The sequence below is a fragment of the Hemitrygon akajei genome, chromosome 15, assembly GCF_048418815.1.
Source record: "Hemitrygon akajei chromosome 15, sHemAka1.3, whole genome shotgun sequence".
Lineage (NCBI taxonomy): Eukaryota > Metazoa > Chordata > Chondrichthyes > Myliobatiformes > Dasyatidae > Hemitrygon > Hemitrygon akajei.
In genome coordinates, this window is record NC_133138.1 from 76,656,401 (window position 1) to 76,674,145 (window position 17,745).

General features: G+C 43.0%; 1 protein-coding gene across 3 annotated transcripts in view; it reads right to left on the reverse strand.

Moving 5' to 3' along the window:
• Positions 1 to 2,110: 2,110 nt before the first annotated feature.
• Positions 2,111 to 17,745, reverse strand: part of LOC140739484 (M-phase inducer phosphatase 1-B-like) — a 45,762-nt gene continuing 30,127 nt past the window's right edge. For all 3 annotated transcript variants that reach the window (XM_073067829.1, XM_073067827.1, XM_073067828.1), the window contains exons 11-17: positions 13,350 to 13,538; positions 12,007 to 12,096; positions 10,002 to 10,064; positions 8,697 to 8,795; positions 8,126 to 8,259; positions 6,447 to 6,558; positions 2,111 to 5,237 (exon numbers count right to left, since the gene is read on the reverse strand). In XM_073067829.1, coding sequence (XP_072923930.1) covers positions 5,097 to 5,237; positions 6,447 to 6,558; positions 8,126 to 8,259; positions 8,697 to 8,795; positions 10,002 to 10,064; positions 12,007 to 12,096; positions 13,350 to 13,538 — 828 coding nt within the window. In that variant the 3' untranslated portion in view covers positions 2,111 to 5,096. The remainder of the gene's footprint in view (positions 5,238 to 6,446; positions 6,559 to 8,125; positions 8,260 to 8,696; positions 8,796 to 10,001; positions 10,065 to 12,006; positions 12,097 to 13,349; positions 13,539 to 17,745) is intronic.

The following is a 17,745-nucleotide window of genomic DNA, read 5'->3' on the forward strand; positions in this document are numbered from 1 at the left end:
ATCCTAGCTCCAATTTTTCCAGTGTGTAGACATTAGATCTTAGGTGACATTTACCATTCTGTGCCATTAGAATGGTTAACATGCAAGTGATTAATGTAGATTTTTTGTAGTAATAAAGGTGTTGAATTCAAAGGTGCTAGTTGAAAATATTGGAGCCAAGTTTCCAATGAGGAGATTGTGCAAAAAGTGCAAATATAAAGCAAGGAACCAGAACTTATTGTGACTCTGGCAGAGGGGAAGGTGGTGACCTTGGTGGATTTTGGCAAACAAAAATGAATTAGTTATGATTGGATGTGGAGTGAGTAAAACAAAAATTGTGTTTTAGAATCTGAGCACTAACCCCAGCCCATCTGCTTCTCGGTTTGAAGGACACTAGATAGGTGTTAGACATTCAACCTGGTCTCCAGGAACTAGAAAGTAATAACTCATTGAAAACAGAGCTGCCAATTTAATCTGGTTCACAGACAGTGTATTTTCAGGGCCAAAGGCAGGAAGAGATAGCTTCAGACAGAAGGTGCCTGCAAAGTAGTGCAGGTAGGACAGATGGCATGTCCCCTGACCCTCAATCAGACCACAGATCTTGAATCTCATGCACAAACAGCATCTCAGACCTCATGCCATAAGATCATGGACCAGCGATAGAGTGCTTCCTGGTCTATTCTATTAAATACATTTCTGAGAGGGGAACCAGTGGATTGAATACTCCACTGTAATCAGTGAAACTTAAATGCACATTTCTCACCAACCCCACCTATGTAGTGTTCTTCGATAGTATCTGTGCTTATGTGAGAGAGTTATTCATGCCGAATTGATGTTTATCCATCAATCCAGTGTGGAGTACACACTTCCGGCCCTTCAAGGCCCATTGTCCAACAATACCCTGATTTAATCCTAGCCTAACCACAGTGCCCAACTAACCTACCAACTGGCAGGTCTGTGACTCAGAGGAATGTACAGGCAGCAGCAGGAACTGAACTCTGGTTGCTGGTATTATAAACCGTTGTGCTAACCACTACACCACCATGCCGTTCTTCCTCCCAACATAATCGATGACAGAGCAGTGAAATGATCTGCCATCTCCAGTCTCACTATCTCATCTACTTCTTGGCTTACTTGTGGGAAAGGGGCGAATCCATCAACAATGAAATATTGTTACCCCTTATACCGAGATCCCCACTTCCTACAACGGACACCTTGCTGATTTGAGTTCCCACTTCAGCCTCGTATTTTAAGTGGCCTTGTAGTGTGTTTGGCTGTTGGTTAAAATTGGAGGTCTGAAGCAGAGCAAGTGAGGTTGGAGGGTGGTGGTGGGGGGGGGGGGGGGGGGGGTGGGGAAGAGAGAAAAATGTAGAATCCCAGAATTGCATATGGGAGAGAATGAAGGCATCTGGCCCATCCTTACGAGACTGTTATCACCAATCTTTTAATCTACCTCTCAAATGCCTAAAGCCCGTGCCCTAATCCACAGCAACTCCTAGCCACTACAGAACTCAGTTCCTCTCTGCATTACCGGCAACAGTCACCACTTGCTGGCCTATCAGATCTAATGCACACTTTATGCCTTAAGTAACATTGACTGGAAACCTTGCTAACCACCCACTCCTCCGTCCCAGCCCTCTCACTCCCCTACAACTGAGCCCCTACTGGAAAATCCCTGGAAATTTCTTTTCCCGGTAATCACACATCCCACAACCCCCGTAAAAACCGGCATTCCCTTCATACTTAACATTATTTTTCATGCCCATTAATAACTGGCATTCACTTTCAGCCTTCAATGAAGTGAACTCAGGATGGACAGTACAGATAAGATAAATGGTGCGCTTGGGGTGATTTGCAGTTTATAGACCACAATAAAACAAAACAGGCGTACCATTGAACAACCAGCTTTTAATACATGTGTCCGGCTAAAAGTCCCAAGCCAGCAAGTTACAAAGATTATGAGGGTTTAGACACAGACGTTGAATTGAATTACTGTCAAGAATCTGGTAGTTCAACTGGGCTCAGTATTGTGTTTGAGAGCTCCACTGAGTGACCCGTGCTCAATGGAGACAATTACCGATCTTTAAGGCAGTGGAAGTCAGAAGGACTTAAAAAAAAATGCTTGGCTTGATGAAAGTTAAATAACAACCTCATTTATAAAATAAACGTAGTCTCACAATTGGGTACAATACATAGGCCACCCCTTGTACAATATAGATCCCATTTTTGCATACATCCACAAGTTGACTGCACATGTCAGAACATAAACCAAACAAAAATCAAAACACTCAATATGGTGAGCCTTCAAAGTACTGTTATGAACAGCATCAAGAATGAGCAATTACCACCAGGAGAGACACAGATGAGAAACTAATTCTGCCCTTCATAGGAATATCAGACTTCTTAATTTCATACCACAATGGGAACTCATTCATATGTGGCTTGTCCATAACCCCGAGAAGATACATCTCCTCTGCCTCCTTTACTCATTCTTCGGTCATTCATCAGGTACAACCAAAGGCACACAGGCCATTTTGTTCTGAAAAGGGTACAGAAAACCACACATACCCTCTGTCAGGTCACCTATCCCATAGAAACGATGAAGATGCTAAAGAACCCAAATGATTTTAAACCAGCCATTTAGTGTTGGGATCAATACTCAGGTGATCCTAACAAAAGTACGCTGCAAATAAGAGTCTGTGTATGTCGTGCAGAGGCCACACACACACACACACTTCTGCTTACCAACACAGTATTCTACATGCTAGAGAATACATCCTTCTGACATCCCATCTCACTGCGACAAACTTATTAAAGATCACTGCGGGGAAAAGAAAAACTTCTTTTGCTAACTGAGTGGATCAAAATGAGAGCTGGTGAATGAGCTATTGTTAGTTTCTAGTGGGAGTGCCTTCGCAACACAAGTTTCAGTGTTAAGGAAGCCAGCCCATCACTATGGGCATTGGACAGCAGGAATATTCATACTCAGAAGCTCAGCTCTACTGGTACTGATGAAGGGTTGCAGCCTGACACGTCAGTGTTTCATTTCTTTCCATGGATGCTGCCTGACCTGCAGAGCTCCCCCTGTGCTTTGTGTGTTAAGCAGAATCCAGTGTTTGGATTACTCCTCACAGACAATACCAGCATACTTCAATCCAGGAATGTACACATTTTGTATGTTTATGGAACTAGCCCAGAGTAAATAGGTTTAATGTTATTTTTTTCTGGTAAGGGCCCGCAGTGCTGATTCTGGGCTCAACTCTCACCCTGAGCAATGCACCATACATCTTATTGCTGAACCAGTCATGCTTATAAACAACATTCATGTACTCACAATGTAATAAATTTCAAATCCAGTTTTTCTTCTGCTGGTTTGGTGTTCCATTGTGTTTTGAAGAACAAATCTACATCCAACACCTTCTCATCTGTAGGCAAAATCATTTTGGAACTACAAGTGAGCTCTCTGCAGACCTCTGTTTGTGGAGGCATGCATCATTAACAATTGAAATGTGGATGACATCATACCCACTACATTAAATTGCCTGGTTACAATTATTTCCTGATGCTGCTTTTATTAGCTTCTCTGACTTGAACATCTACCAAGAGTCACATGATTGTGACTGCAGGCCAACTTCCCCAGATCCACACTAAATCCTACTTTTCCCCTCTAGGAAGCTTAAAAAAAAATAGGACCAGTCTCCTGGACAGCTTTCTGCTACCACAGGAGTTCCTGCCATTTACTGTATCTTAATTTCAAAGCATCCAGTTCAGTCTCCTTGGGAATGACAACCATGACAGGGGAACATCAGCATACCAACGTTCAGCACCTTGCCAAGCCAAACTAAAAGCACCCACCACGAGGTTACACACCCAACTACTTCTCTGACACTTTGCTCAAAAATAACAGTCTTAGGTGTGTACCACTGCCATAATCTTCAACACTTTAACAAACTTCATAACAGCTCTGCATCCTCTCGGAAGGAGAAACCATGCTATTTAATATATTTGGAAGAAGCTTGTATTATAACAAAGTGCTTTCCTGGACATTTTCAACAGAAGTAGAAAGAAACTGCCAGTCGAATGGAGTCAGGAACAACATCAAAAACGAATTCAGCGAATGATATCAAGGGGGTGGGGGGAGAATGGGATTTCCAAGTTAACCGGCTCCTCTTGCTTTAAAAGCTACAAACCTGTTCTGTCCCCGATGAGATGATCCTGGGCCGAGCAGTGCTTGGACGAGGAATTAAACTGAATCTTGCCCATTTATCGGGAGGGAAAAGTTGTTTAGAAGGGGAAGTCTTGTCTGTATGCTGGATATGGACCAATGGTTGGCCCGTATCCAGCTTTCACAGAACTTTTTATGGTAATAATGGACGGCTTTCCAGGGAAGACTATGATGCCATTTGCAATTCAATCCTCAACACAGCTCATGCTTAAACTTAAAGTGGAAAAGGACACAGTCATATTAAATGACAGGGGTTGCTCATACACATCAAGCAAGTCAGACATTCAGAGGGAGCAGAAGAAAACAAAATTAGAGAATGTTGATGTGTTACTATTTTTACTTTAATTAATATTATACCTTGAAAAGGTGGGGTTTGTTACTGTTCTGGATTCTGAAAGCAACTCTGCTTCAGTAGAAACGCACATGTCTTGCAGCCGCTGGGACCAGGATTTTAATAATTCCACTTCATTTTAAGTCAATGGGATGTTGCAGCCACCAGGTAAATCCATTCACTCGTCCAAATACTACTGCGGTATCAAGGATCGACAGTAAATCATCACATGGCCTTGGGATGGGCGGAGAGAGCAAGTAGATTCTCAGGATGCAAAGTATTTCTCAAATAAAAACAGATGAGCAAGATGTTATTAAATTAAGCAATTCCCGCAATAAGATTAAAAAAGTTATAAAATTAAAACTTCCATGTTTCAAATCCATTCTTGCATCAGGTTGCAATCAATCTTCATGCTTTGATGTGACAGTATTTTAAGAACTGGGTGTTGGGGAAACATCCTCTGCTATATTATGGGCAGTGGTGCATTTGGATCAAAACCCTGTGGTAGAAGGTTCCATAGGCCAGTTCCAACAGGTGCTGAAAATGAGCTGGATGAACATTTCACACCTTCCTCAGTCTTGAGATGAGGTCCCGTCTCTGTCGCTCTCCAGCCCAGGATTTGCTCTTCTTTCGCAGTTTTAACATCTCCTCCTGGAAGTCCACGTGATCCATGGGACAGTACATGGGAGGGTCACAGTAATTCTGCAGTACAGCAACAGAAGAAGAAGAAAAATCAAGCAACCAGTGGTTTTCTAACTCTGAAAGCACCTGAAAAGCCTATAGGGGAGATGGATCACACAGATATCATTAGAATTTCACATTAAATCCCTGGCCCGTTGCTTGGGAAGCTCTAATCAGATATTAAATCTTTAAATGAACATTAAAATCTTTAACAGCTCCACATAAAATACCTCATGATCAAGTGGCAAAACATGTCATTTCCCAATAATTGATCCTGGTAAGAGCATTTAACAATTTAAAAGAGTGGTTTTGTCAGCATAGAAGTACAATTACTTCTGGCATTTAAAATCATCACAGGCTGAAAGACTTGCTTTTATACTGTACTGTTCTAAAACAAACTGCAGTATTCAGGTATCAATAGAAACACCCTCTGTAATCTCACTTTCATTTTAAGATTAACATGAAACAACATTGAAACAAGCTCCTCTCTCACCTAACCTGAACCACCAGTAATGATTTTAAGAAAACAGTGGTTGACATCAAATTAACTCTACTATGGAAGGACTGTACATCTGCCTCCGGATTTTTATATCTAATCAACATTACCTATGGGTAACCCAAGGTAATTTCTAAAGTAAGTACACGTTCGGCACAGCTGTATTGTGCTGTAGGTTTTCTATGTTTCTAACACACTAAGTTCCCTGGGATTTATTCCAGCTATGGGATGGAAGAGGAGCAAGAATGGAAATGGAGGCATGTTTTCCTCACAGTTGTGCTTGGGAAGATGGAAAGAGAAGGAAATTCCTGACTGCCCATGCGCCTTCACACTGCACTGGGGCACACTGATTCACCAATCAATAATGGCAAGAATGGTCATCAGTTGTATCCAGGTTATAATTGATTCACTTCATTTAATTTTTTGCGGATAATTGGAATCAAACTGAATGGAGGTGTAGAATGTCAGTTGATGAAAAAAAATCAGAATGCTAGAATGACCACACCCTGTTTGAAACAGCCCACAAGACTTTTGAACTTGAAACTGCAGATATATTTGAATTATATTCAATGCACAAGAACTCAAGTGTTAAGCCAGTCATTGTAATCCGAGCCAGGTGGCAAAGGGCAGCTCCACAACCCTCTACTTTCAGTTGACTTCACAACTGTTGAAACCCGCTAGACAGTTCCTACTACTCCCTCCATTTTCCCAGGAAACAATGAGCCACAACTTACCATGAACTGAGAGAAGAAAGCCTTGTACCCTCCTTTCAGAATGTAGAGCTCTGGATAGTACAGATTTGGGTAGTCGTTTATACTGCGATCCTCTTCCCGCACTAACCGACACCTTCAAGGAGAAAGGAGACCTGACAAGTCTGTGGCGTACGATCTCACAACCTGCCAATTAAGTTGTATTAATTCCCCACTGTGATATGCTTTTTCTTTGCTTCTCCCTTCCTGCCGATAACAATTTAAACTTTACGTAACGGCAAACTCTACCTGGCATTTTACATCATCCAATAAGACATACAGGTTCACAGGGCAGATCGAACAGATTGGACATAGTCTCTCATTTAGAAAAAACAAGAGGCAATGGTATTGAAACATAAAATAAATTTTTATAGGGCTTGATTGGGTAGATAGAAGAACGATGTTTCCCTCGGCTGGGATATCAAAAGCTAATGCAACGTGGTCTCAGGACAAGGAATCAGTTATTCATTAGTGATAAATGGAAATTTCTTCTTCCAAAGGATAGTGAAACTTTGGAATTCTCTTCCCCAAGCAGGCTTGTACCTGTGTTTGGTCAAATCAGATTGAGAGGGATAAGAGCTTCCGTGAGGTGAGAGATCAAAAATTATCTTATTGAATGAGGGAGCAAATGTGAGGGCCCAGGTGATCTTCTGCTTCCAGCCCTTGGGCTCTGAGGTGTATTCTTTTAAAAAGCTTGTGTGCAATGAGTTTGAGATTATTGAACACCAGAGGTAACAAAGCCAAGCGTGGCTCAGTCCTGGCAAGAGCAAAGTGTTGGCTAGTTTCCCCTGTATTTAAGAGTCACACTTAGGGTGAAACTACTGTCAGTCAGTAGCACATTTAGTATTTTTACGTCATCATGAGTAATCAGGGACTTTCCTCAAATTCCTTTTCTCGTACTATAATACAGAAAAGATGATTCAGTTACTGAGCTCCCAGCAGAGCAATCTCATTCCGTCTCCCTCATTTCACTGTACCTCTGCTGCTTATTTGTATTCCTGTGCCCATCCATACCCCCTCGATTCTTTTTGTCATCTGCCTACACTAGAGCTAATTTCCAGTGGCCATTAACCTGCCCACACTTCTTTGGGATAACCAGAGCACCTAGGGGAAACCCACGGAGTCATCATGCAAATTGCACAGAGACCAGTGGTCACGATTGACCCCAGGTCGCTGACATTGTTCAGCAATGGAACCAACTGTCCCTTGCTCTGAAACAAGTCCTCTTAAATCCATTAAAATTGCCTTACACCTTATTACACGATTCCCCTTCACGTCTGTAGAACAGCCTTTGAATCTACAGCACCAGAGCAACTAATTTTAGATTTCTGCAGATATTTCTTTATTTACAGGTTTGAAAAAGCTGATACTCATTTCATAGCTCACATCCCTTAAAGTTCTCAGCAAGAAAAGGGGGGAGGGAAACAATTGGCTCCAACCAATAATCACCTATTTCCCCAAGTCCTACGGAAAGAATGAGTGCAACCACCACTCTTTCCCACAAGAACTTGCCTGCTTTTAACTCACTGCCCAAGCTGCATTAACAGTTGAAATTTCACATCATTCCTTGATTCCAAAAAGTACAAGATGCTTCCCTTCCCAATGCTCTTCCTGCTTTCAATTCACTCTCGATGGCGATTAAGAAGATAATCCATGGAACTTACATCTTTGGTCCTCGTTCTGATGAAAATTCACAGTGGAAGATGAGAATCAATCTCTTCTCCTTGGATTTAGGAATAATGGGCTTTTTTAGAAAGTAATCAATAGCATCATCCGCTCTGTGAAGGTTCAGGGCACCCTAGGAAAACAGAAAGAATCTCAGCTCAGAATTAGCCACATTATTTACAACAGGAAACATTCATCCTGGACTGGGACTTAGAAACTTTACAAGCAGTCCAAACACTAACTAGAATTGTGCAACTGTTGAAACACACCCAAGTTAATAAAGGCATTTCTGCAATCAGATCCTTGCACAATCAAATCCCTGCTCACGCTGGGGTTGCTCGATGACGTGGATGTAGCCTGCTCAAGAGCAGGGACAACCTCACTATCAATAACTTATCATTCACTTCACGGTGCACAAAGGGGCAGTAGGGGAAAAAACACAGCCAATTTAATTACAATTGGTGGCAGGAGATTACCCACAAATACCTTTTCTACTCTGCGGGAAGGCAAAGTCGTAGATGGGGTGGAATCAAGGAAAACATCGTTTCATTTAATATGCAATTCATTTACCTTGATATGTCCTCCCGCAAACTCGTAAGGATAGCGGCAGTCAACGATGTAGACTTCTTCTAAAAGGTGGTCATATTCTCCATGTAGTATCATAGCCATCTGTGCAAGGTCAGGAAGTTTTAAGTACACTTATTATGGTCATTTTCACATCTTGCAATTGAATGAATTCCCAAACATCCAGCTAAGCACACCAGCCATAGGAACACAGCAAGCAGTAATGGCAAGCGTAACATTACTCTGAACTCAGCACAATTATACTTTGCCCACTGGACGAGTTTATATTGAAGGGTAGAGAGATTCTGGGTGAGGTGGAAAAACTTAATAGGCAACGTCCCGTTGAATCACAGACTGAAATACAAAGAGACTGGGCAAAAGAGAGTTCCAAAGCAGAATGGCAAAGAGAATCAGAGACACTGATGAATTGGCAGCATGAATGCACTCTTCCAAAATGAAAATCAAAACATGGCAATGCTAGAAAGAACTGAAAATTCTATGAACAACCAGCAAATCCAGTAGCACTTGTGAAAAGACAAGCATTGTTAGACACCCTTCATCAAAACGAAAACTGATTCAGGGCCACAAACACTGACCAAGCAAAAAGCTGAGAGGGTCACTTTGATAATGATTCACATTGATGACTAGTACTGAAAGAAAAATGTTGTAGCAGCTTATACTAAAGTGACATTATTTCTCCAGCATCATGAAATTCGAGCGTTCCTTTCTGGAACACCCAGTGAGGACGCCCACCGATATTATCTAGATTCACCTTAAAGCTGAGAAGTCTGCAGTCAGACTCTGTCCTGTCACCAGCCCTTTGGGGTCGGCATTAGACAGTCTATCTGGGATCTTATCAGAGCTCTCTCGGATGGCTCTGGCACCACAGGCCGGAGGAAATAATTAGACGACAGTTTAAAATGCAATGGGAAGATCTCAAAAGTTGCAAAACAGGACTTGCAAAGACAAACATAAAAAGGTTACTAGTGGCAACAAACTGTGGAAAGGCAAAGCCTGTATTTGTCCACAGATGCCCTTGCCAATCTCACTCATGCCATTTGGTTAATATGGATTGCTGCACAAGAAAAATGAACCTGAATTCTAATCTTCACATTTAATTCTCAGGCCAGACTCTTCACACACCAGATAAAAGCATTATCTGGGCACTGTCAAACATCTGGTCCATTCAGATACTAATATTTTGACCATGAAGCACTTAGGGGTATAAGTAAGCACAAGGGCCCTCTTCCAATGAATTTACCCAATTTCTTCATAAACACAAGTGTCACCAGGTAAAATGGTGGAACTCACAGTTTCAGGGGTGATATATTTCAGATCTTCATGCTTACCCATTACAGTGGGCAACGCATAAACCTGCCAAAAAAAAAATAGGTTGTTAGAATGAGAACTGGCACTACAATGAAAACATGGTTGAAGTTTCAATATCACATCAGGTGGGCTATCCATATCCTTTTTATTCAGTACAAGAGTATTGTTATGATAATATTGCCTTTTATACAATTGGTTTGAACAGTGAAGTGTCCGATAAACTTCAAGTGAAGATTGAAAATAGGGAGAAGACTACCAGGGTAGTTTGCGGGGGTGGGGGGGGGGGGGGGGAATCAGATGCATCCTGTGCAATCTCTCTCCTCCTTCCCCTTTCTGGATGGCACAAATCATGATGAACACCGTGGCACCACAATGGAGAGAAAGGATTTGCCTGTGCAATCTCTCTCCTCCTTCCCCTTTCTGGATGGCACGAATCATGATGAACCACAATGGAGAGAAAGGATTTGCCTGGCAATGAGCTCAAGCAGCATCTATAAAATGGCTTCTGAAAGGGAGGTAGAAGTCTGCATCACTAAAACTTAAGAATGTGTCATTGGAGAAAGCTAATACCCAGAGGTTGGAATTATTTCAAATTCTTTTCCAAATGCTTAATAAGTGATCAAAGATGTTTACTCACTATTCTGACTGATCCTGACCAATTTAAATCGGGAACAATCCACTCATCATGTGATTCGCACACTGAAAAAAACAAATCAGCGGACACCTCCAGACTAGTGATAAAAACAATGCCTGCCTGCTGTTGCAGTAAATGGACAGACTAGGAGGGCTCAGCATCAGCTCTGTGCCAGGTTTCAAACTGCAGCAAGATATCTGGCCTCAGGCCTTGTGAATGTCAGGTTCTGGGACGCAATGAAGCAATCAGCCACACTCCTCCTCCTGCAGATTAATCGTGAGAAGAAACTGAATAAACCTGCCATATATCCCATAATTTAAGGTTCAGAGGCAATCTAATTGTTTAGTGATAAACAAATTCACTACCATTCACTCAAGGGCAATTATATTTGGGCAGTAAGTGGTGATGGCTTTGGTTTCTCACACACACACACACACACACACCTTATTGTGATATGTAGTTTTTATTATGCAGTGCAATGTACTCTGTGGCAAAACAACAAATTTCACAACACATGCCCCTGATATTAAACCTGATTCTGAAAACAGATGAAGAGAATGGATTTTGTGGGATCAAAGAATCCAGAACAATGCAAAAACAACCGTGTTAAGGCAGCTTGTGCAGTTCTGTAATCGGTTAGGCTAATCCAGCATTTTTATGGGCGTTTCTCATAAGGTTCAGAAGGGATTTCTATTGCACACATGGAAGTAAGGGTGCCAGGTCACTGAAAAATTCTGAGAATGAGGCCGATTGTTTAATTTTGTGGTAGTTGATCAGCAATCACGAATCAAAGGAAGGTGAGATTTTGATCAGTCATAGGGTCATCGTGGTGAATATGGAAACAGGCCCTTCTGCCCAGCAAGTGCTTGCAGGCCATCTAAGAACCCACTTGTTGTTCCTATATCTTCTTCAACACCCCATTACCTGCATACACACTGGGTATAATTACAGTGGCCAATTAACCTCGCCACGTCTTGGGACAAAGGAGGAAGCCCATGCATGTGGGAGAAATACACCCTTTCACAGGGAGAACATGCAAACTCCACACAGATACCAAAAGTCAGGATCAAACGCAGAGCTGCACTACCAGCCGGGTGACAAAGGGAACTCTAAAGAGCTGAACTAGATGTCCTTTCCTACAACGTCTGCGGAAAGGGGCCAGGATATGTAGCAGGACCATTGACCTATTGTGTTACAGGACATTGTAGTTCAGTGGACAGACGATGATCGTGATGTATGACCTTTATTAGTCTATTATGGAGCGACACCTGGTACTCACTGAACCACATCCAGGTGGGATTAGTCGTGGCATAACAGAAATTTCAAAGAATGTATAACAGGTGAAAACCTCACATTGGAAAAGTTCCCTATTAGCTCCATGGGGTTCCTGTTGTCTTCCAAATCATTCGAAGCATTGATCTTGCTGCTGATTGCATCTTGGCCCTGTAGAGAACAGATCAAACAGTTAACATCTGTAAACTTATCATGCATCTTTCTCCCCAGCAGAGTGGTGCGTAAGAAAGAAGAATTCTCAAATCCCCCATTGAAAGCTGCTATTTAACCTCCAAGAGATGCCCAGGATTTCCACCCCAGCACAGATTTTTACATTGAAGTACTCGCCTACCAAATATTACGGTTCTTAGGTGCTGCATCACAGTGTCATTACCAAAGGTCTAAAGAACTGACAATAGTTATATCATCCCTTCATCCTTACTCATTTTCCTGAGAGCCAAGGCCACTCATCCCAATATCCCATTAGCATAAAACATGGGAATCAATGGATACTGAGAGGAAATGAAACCAATTCCTGCCATTTCAATTATGTGCCGTCTCCAGCAAATGCAGACGTTCAGGACAGCTGGAGAAGCAAAGAAATTATTGCATTTCCCTTTCAGTTTGTAGAGAACCAATGACTACTTTTCTCCGTTCTGAATTGTAGAACAGTAATACAAGTGGAATCCTTCTGTGTCAAGGTATAGTCTAATCTAGAATGGAAACTATGATGTTTCTTGTGACAATATTAGAGCCTCAACCTTCCCTTTATGGAAAGTACGTCCTCTCTTTATTGAGGCCAGGTAAGAAAATAAGCGGATAAAGTTCTCCAGGACTTTCTACTCGGACAGTAATGCTTGGTACAGCTGTTAGTTTTACTGAACGAGTGAAAGGGGGAAGAGAAGGAAATGCATGCAACTATCAGATTTACTTCACACCAGGGACTCCCAACCTGGGGTCCGTGGGCCCCTCTGTTAATGGTAGGGGTCCATAGCATAAAATTGGTTGGGAACCCCTGCTTTAGTTAACCTGACTATATTAGCTCTTCAAACACACTGTAGACCTTAAGACAATCATGAATTTCAAAGAGATTCATTTTGATTAAAGTAGTTTTATTAAAGCATGACTGTTTGCCACAGGGAGAGGTTGAGTTGAAGCAAATGAGATATGGGCACTGAGCAGAAGAGTGGGCAAGATAAAGGGTCATAGGCAAACCAGGGTCAAGGAACCCTGTATGATCACATTCTGCATCTAAGTTTGTCCTATGTGCTTAACCATTTGATTCAAAGAAAAGCAGACAGGAAGTCAGATGGATTAAACAGCGGCATTATTTTTGGTAAGATCTAGCTTGTAAATGATAGACCCAACGATGCATTTCCTTTTTAGATTTACATTTCTGAGGTTCCAGTCAAGAGGCCCTTTACCATGAACTGGTCCTCCTGCTTCTTCAGATCCTTGTCCTCCAAGGAGTATTCAAAACTCTTCTGCCGCTTCTTCTTCACAGGTGTGTCCATTTCCCGAGATCTCTCCAATCTTTTCAGGAATGGCTTGTGCAGCCTCTCTGGCATAGAAGGTGACCGAAACAGGCCTGGCTTGCTCCTCCTGACAGGAATCTGAAAGTAAAACTAAATGATCAATAATTCAAAGGAGCAATGAATTTAATTGGTCTGTCCCCTCCTCCTTATGCAGGGAGAGTTCAGTCAATCATCCCAATTTCAGGTGGCAACATGGTGAACTCTAGGTTTCTGAATTTCACTCCTTCAAGCTTGAGGACCTACCTTAATCTTATTGTATAGTAGAAAGGATCAAGCAGCAAATGTCTCAAGGTTTCCATCTGTATAGTCATGCACTTATACAGAGGAGAAACGAGCATCTGACAATTCTGCAGTGGAGCATGGGAGTGTGGTGGTTAGCACAACGCTTTCTTCAGCTGTCCATTGACTTTCGATGTTGACTGAGGCCTGGGCAGTTGCCCAAGCTGCAAGTCTCCCCTCTCCATGCCACCAATGTTGCCCAAGGGAAGGGCATTAGAACCATACAGCTTGGCACCGGTGTCATCGCAGAGCAATGTGTGGTTAAGTGCCTTGCTCAAGGACACAACACGCTGCCTCAGCTGCCTCGAACTAGCGACCTTCAGATCACTAGACCGACGCCTTAACCAGTTGGCCACATGCCACACACACAACGCTTTACAGTACAGGTGACCGGGGTTCAACTCCGGCTGGTGCCTGTAAGGAGTTTATATGTTCATCCCACGACCGCGTGGATTTCCTGCGGGTGCTCTGGCTTCCTCCCACAGTTCAAAGACGTGCTGGTTGGTACACTAACTGGTAATTGTGAATTGCCCCGTGACTGGGTGAGGATTAAATCAGGGTTGCTAGGCAACATGGCTTGAAGGGCCGGAAAAGACTACTCCACACTGCATCACAATAAATAAATAAACAAACAAACAATTACTTTCAAATTAAGTGTCATCAAGTAACAAATATTAACTTTAAATTAACCTTGACATGCCTCAGGGAAAGGTCACGGTGTACAGATCGGTGTGAACAGCTGCTACCACTGAAAGTCTCAAAACAATGTCCTCATATTAAAGTGAGCTTTATTTATTGTAATGGGCACAATACCAGCAGGACATCCAGCAAATACAAGACACACAGCACCTTGTCCAAATCTTGTACCACTTGCTCAAAAAGTAAGCCTTGCTCCAACCTTGAGAAGAATTTCTTCTGGTTTTATTAAAAGGTCCACTTAATTCACTGTAGTTCCCACCACATGCCCCAAGACTGGCCACATAGAAGCCAGGGATTTAAATGAACTAATGATTTTAGAAGATCTGATATGTGGGAGTAGTTTTAAATGAATGTTACTGTGTAAAACCCAACAGACAAAATTGCATCTTTAATGAAGGGGTTCTCCTTTACATTGGAATGCAGTCTCATAGTAACATCTAAAAACTCCAGAGTGGATGCCAGCCCTCGCTCTCTCCATTTTTGAAGCACTTAACAGAGGTGTCATTTTCCCAGGCAAGCACCTGGCCAATATTTGTTCCCCTAATAAGCAAAGACCCTCTCAGTTACTTGAGTGAAGTGGTAGGGGCTCCCTGCAGGTTGTGACTCATTCAGGGCAGTTACAGGATGTCAATAATAATGGTTTGACATCCACACATTTTAAAACAAACCTTTTGAAATCAAGGGGTGAAGAAATTGTCTTTTGTCTTAATCATGATCAGCACCGATTAAAATGCACAGTAAAGAACAGCACTAGCAAGAAGCAAGTTCTTGCACAAGATGTAAATATCTTTAAAATGGCAATCTCAAGAACATAGATTTAACATAGAAAGGCACTTGATGGCCAGCTTGGATGGAGGAGGCTGAAGTGTTTGTTTCTCCTCTGTATAAATGTATGACTCTACAAATGGAAACCTTAACATATTTGCTCCCTGATCCTCTCTACAATAAGATTAAGGCAGATCCTCGAGCCCAGTTTCCCCATTAGATCATGGAGTACAGCACAGGAACAGGCCCTTCATCCCACAATGTATTGCACGGAGGGGAGGACGGTAGGCTGATAATTGGTGAGGGCTGTATTGCAGGGAGGGGAGGACGGTAGGCTGATAATCGGTGAGGGCTGTATTGCAGGGAGGGGAGGACGGTAGGCTGATAATCGGTGAGGGCTGTATTGCAGGGAGGGGAGGACGGTAGGCTGATAATTGGTGAGGGCTGTATTGCAGGGAGGGGAGGACGGTAGGCTGATAATTGGTGAGGGCTGTATTGCAGGGAGGGGAGGACGGTAGGCTGATAATTGGTGAGGGCTGTATTGCAGGGAGGGGAGGACGTTAGGCTGATAATTGGTGAGGGCTGTATTGCACGGAGGGGAGGACGGTAGGCCGATAATTGGTGAGGGCTGTATTGCAGGGAGGGGAGGACGGTAGGCTGATAATTGGTGAGGGCTGTATTGCAGGGAGGGGAGGACGATAGGCTGATAATTGGTGGGCGCTGTATTGCAGGGAGGGGAGGACGGTAGGCTGATAATTGGTGAGGGCTGTATTGCAGGGAGGGGAGGACGGTAGGCTGATAATTGTTGAGGTCTGTATTGCAGGGAGGGGAGGACGGTAGGCTGATAATTGTTGAGGTCTGTATTGCACGGAGGGGAGGACGGTAGGCTGATAATTGGTGGGCGCTGTATTGCAGGGAGGGGAGGACGGTAGGCTGATAATTGGTGAGGGCTGTATTGCAGGGAGGGGAGGACGGTAGGCTGATAATTGTTGAGGTCTGTATTGCAGGGAGGGGAGGACGGTAGGCTGATAATTGTTGAGGTCTGTATTGCACGGAGGGGAGGACGGTAGGCCGATAATTGGTGAGGGCTGTATTGCAGGGAGGGGAGGATGGTAGGCTGATCATTGTTGAGGGCTGTATTGCGGGGAGGGGAGGACAGTAGTCTAATAACTGGTGAGCGTCGCATTGCACAGAGGGAAGACGGTAGGCTGATGAGAAGTGTGAAGTGAATTTTCCAAGCATTGAATGGACTCGCCCGACTTGGGTTGTGACGTCAGCCTCTCCCTCCTGAATTACCTCTCCAACTTCCTATGACGTGCCACTGACCAATTTATGAGAGTGAACAAACTCTGCTGGTGTAGTAGAAAATTGGAGGGAAATTTTCATTCTAAAGGTGTTTTTTTTTTAAAAAATAAACACACTACAACTCAGCTGCTAGCCTGCCACTTTGCTGTTGTAAACATTACAAAAGGTGTATTGTGTAGGTTGGAAGTGTACTGTACTGTGAGGTTTTTGTACTTTTTGCAGTTCTCTCATTTAGTTATTTATTATGCTGTTCCTTTTAATATATTTTAAGAACCCCTGTGTTTTACAGACGTCTGATGGTCCACTGTGGAAATTTTTGAAGAGCAGGTCTGAGATGGAAGAGGAGGGTTCTAGGCCTAGACTTGCGTACAATTCTGATAAGGTTAATGATGAAGAATTACAATCTTCTGAGTCATTTCACAACTTATGGATCACACTAACATACTGTGAGCTGTAGAAATATTATAATTTTTATGCAGGGGTTCCTTGACCCTGAAAATTATTTCAAGGCTTCCTCCAGGGCAAAAAGGTTGAGAAAGGCAGATCTACTCTTTCCTATTCCTCTCGTAAACTTATAAACCTTTATCAAATCTCCCATCAGCCTCCACTGCTCTGGAGAAAACCGCCTCTCATGCTCTCTAAACCAGGCAGCATCCTGGTAAACCTCTTCTGCACCCCCCGAAAGCCTCAGCATCCTTCCTAGAACGGGGTGACCAGAACTGTGAGCAATTCTCCAGATGTGGCCTAATTCGAGGTATAAAGCTGCAACTTAACTTACTGACATTTGAACTCAATGCCTCGACTAATAAACGCCAGCATGCCATATGCCTTCTTAACCACCTATCAACCTCTGTAGCCACTTTCAGAGAGCTACGAACTTGGACCCCAAGTTCCCTGTGATCATCAACACTGTGAAGGGTCTTGCAACTGATCGATATCCCACTGTACTCTTTACCAGTCTTCTAAGCTAACCACAACACCATCGATCTGCCAGCTTACCAACCCATCCATCCACATCTTCATCCAGGTCATTTATATACACTACAAACAAGCGAACCCAGTACAAGTCCCTGTGGAACACCACTAATCACAGACCTCCAGCTAGGCTACACCCCTTCAGCCACTACCATCCATCTTCTATGGGCAAGCCAGTTCTGAATCTTAATGGCCAATTCACCATTGATCCCATGCATCTTAATCTTCTGGATGAGTTTCCACATGAGGGGCCTTGTCAAAT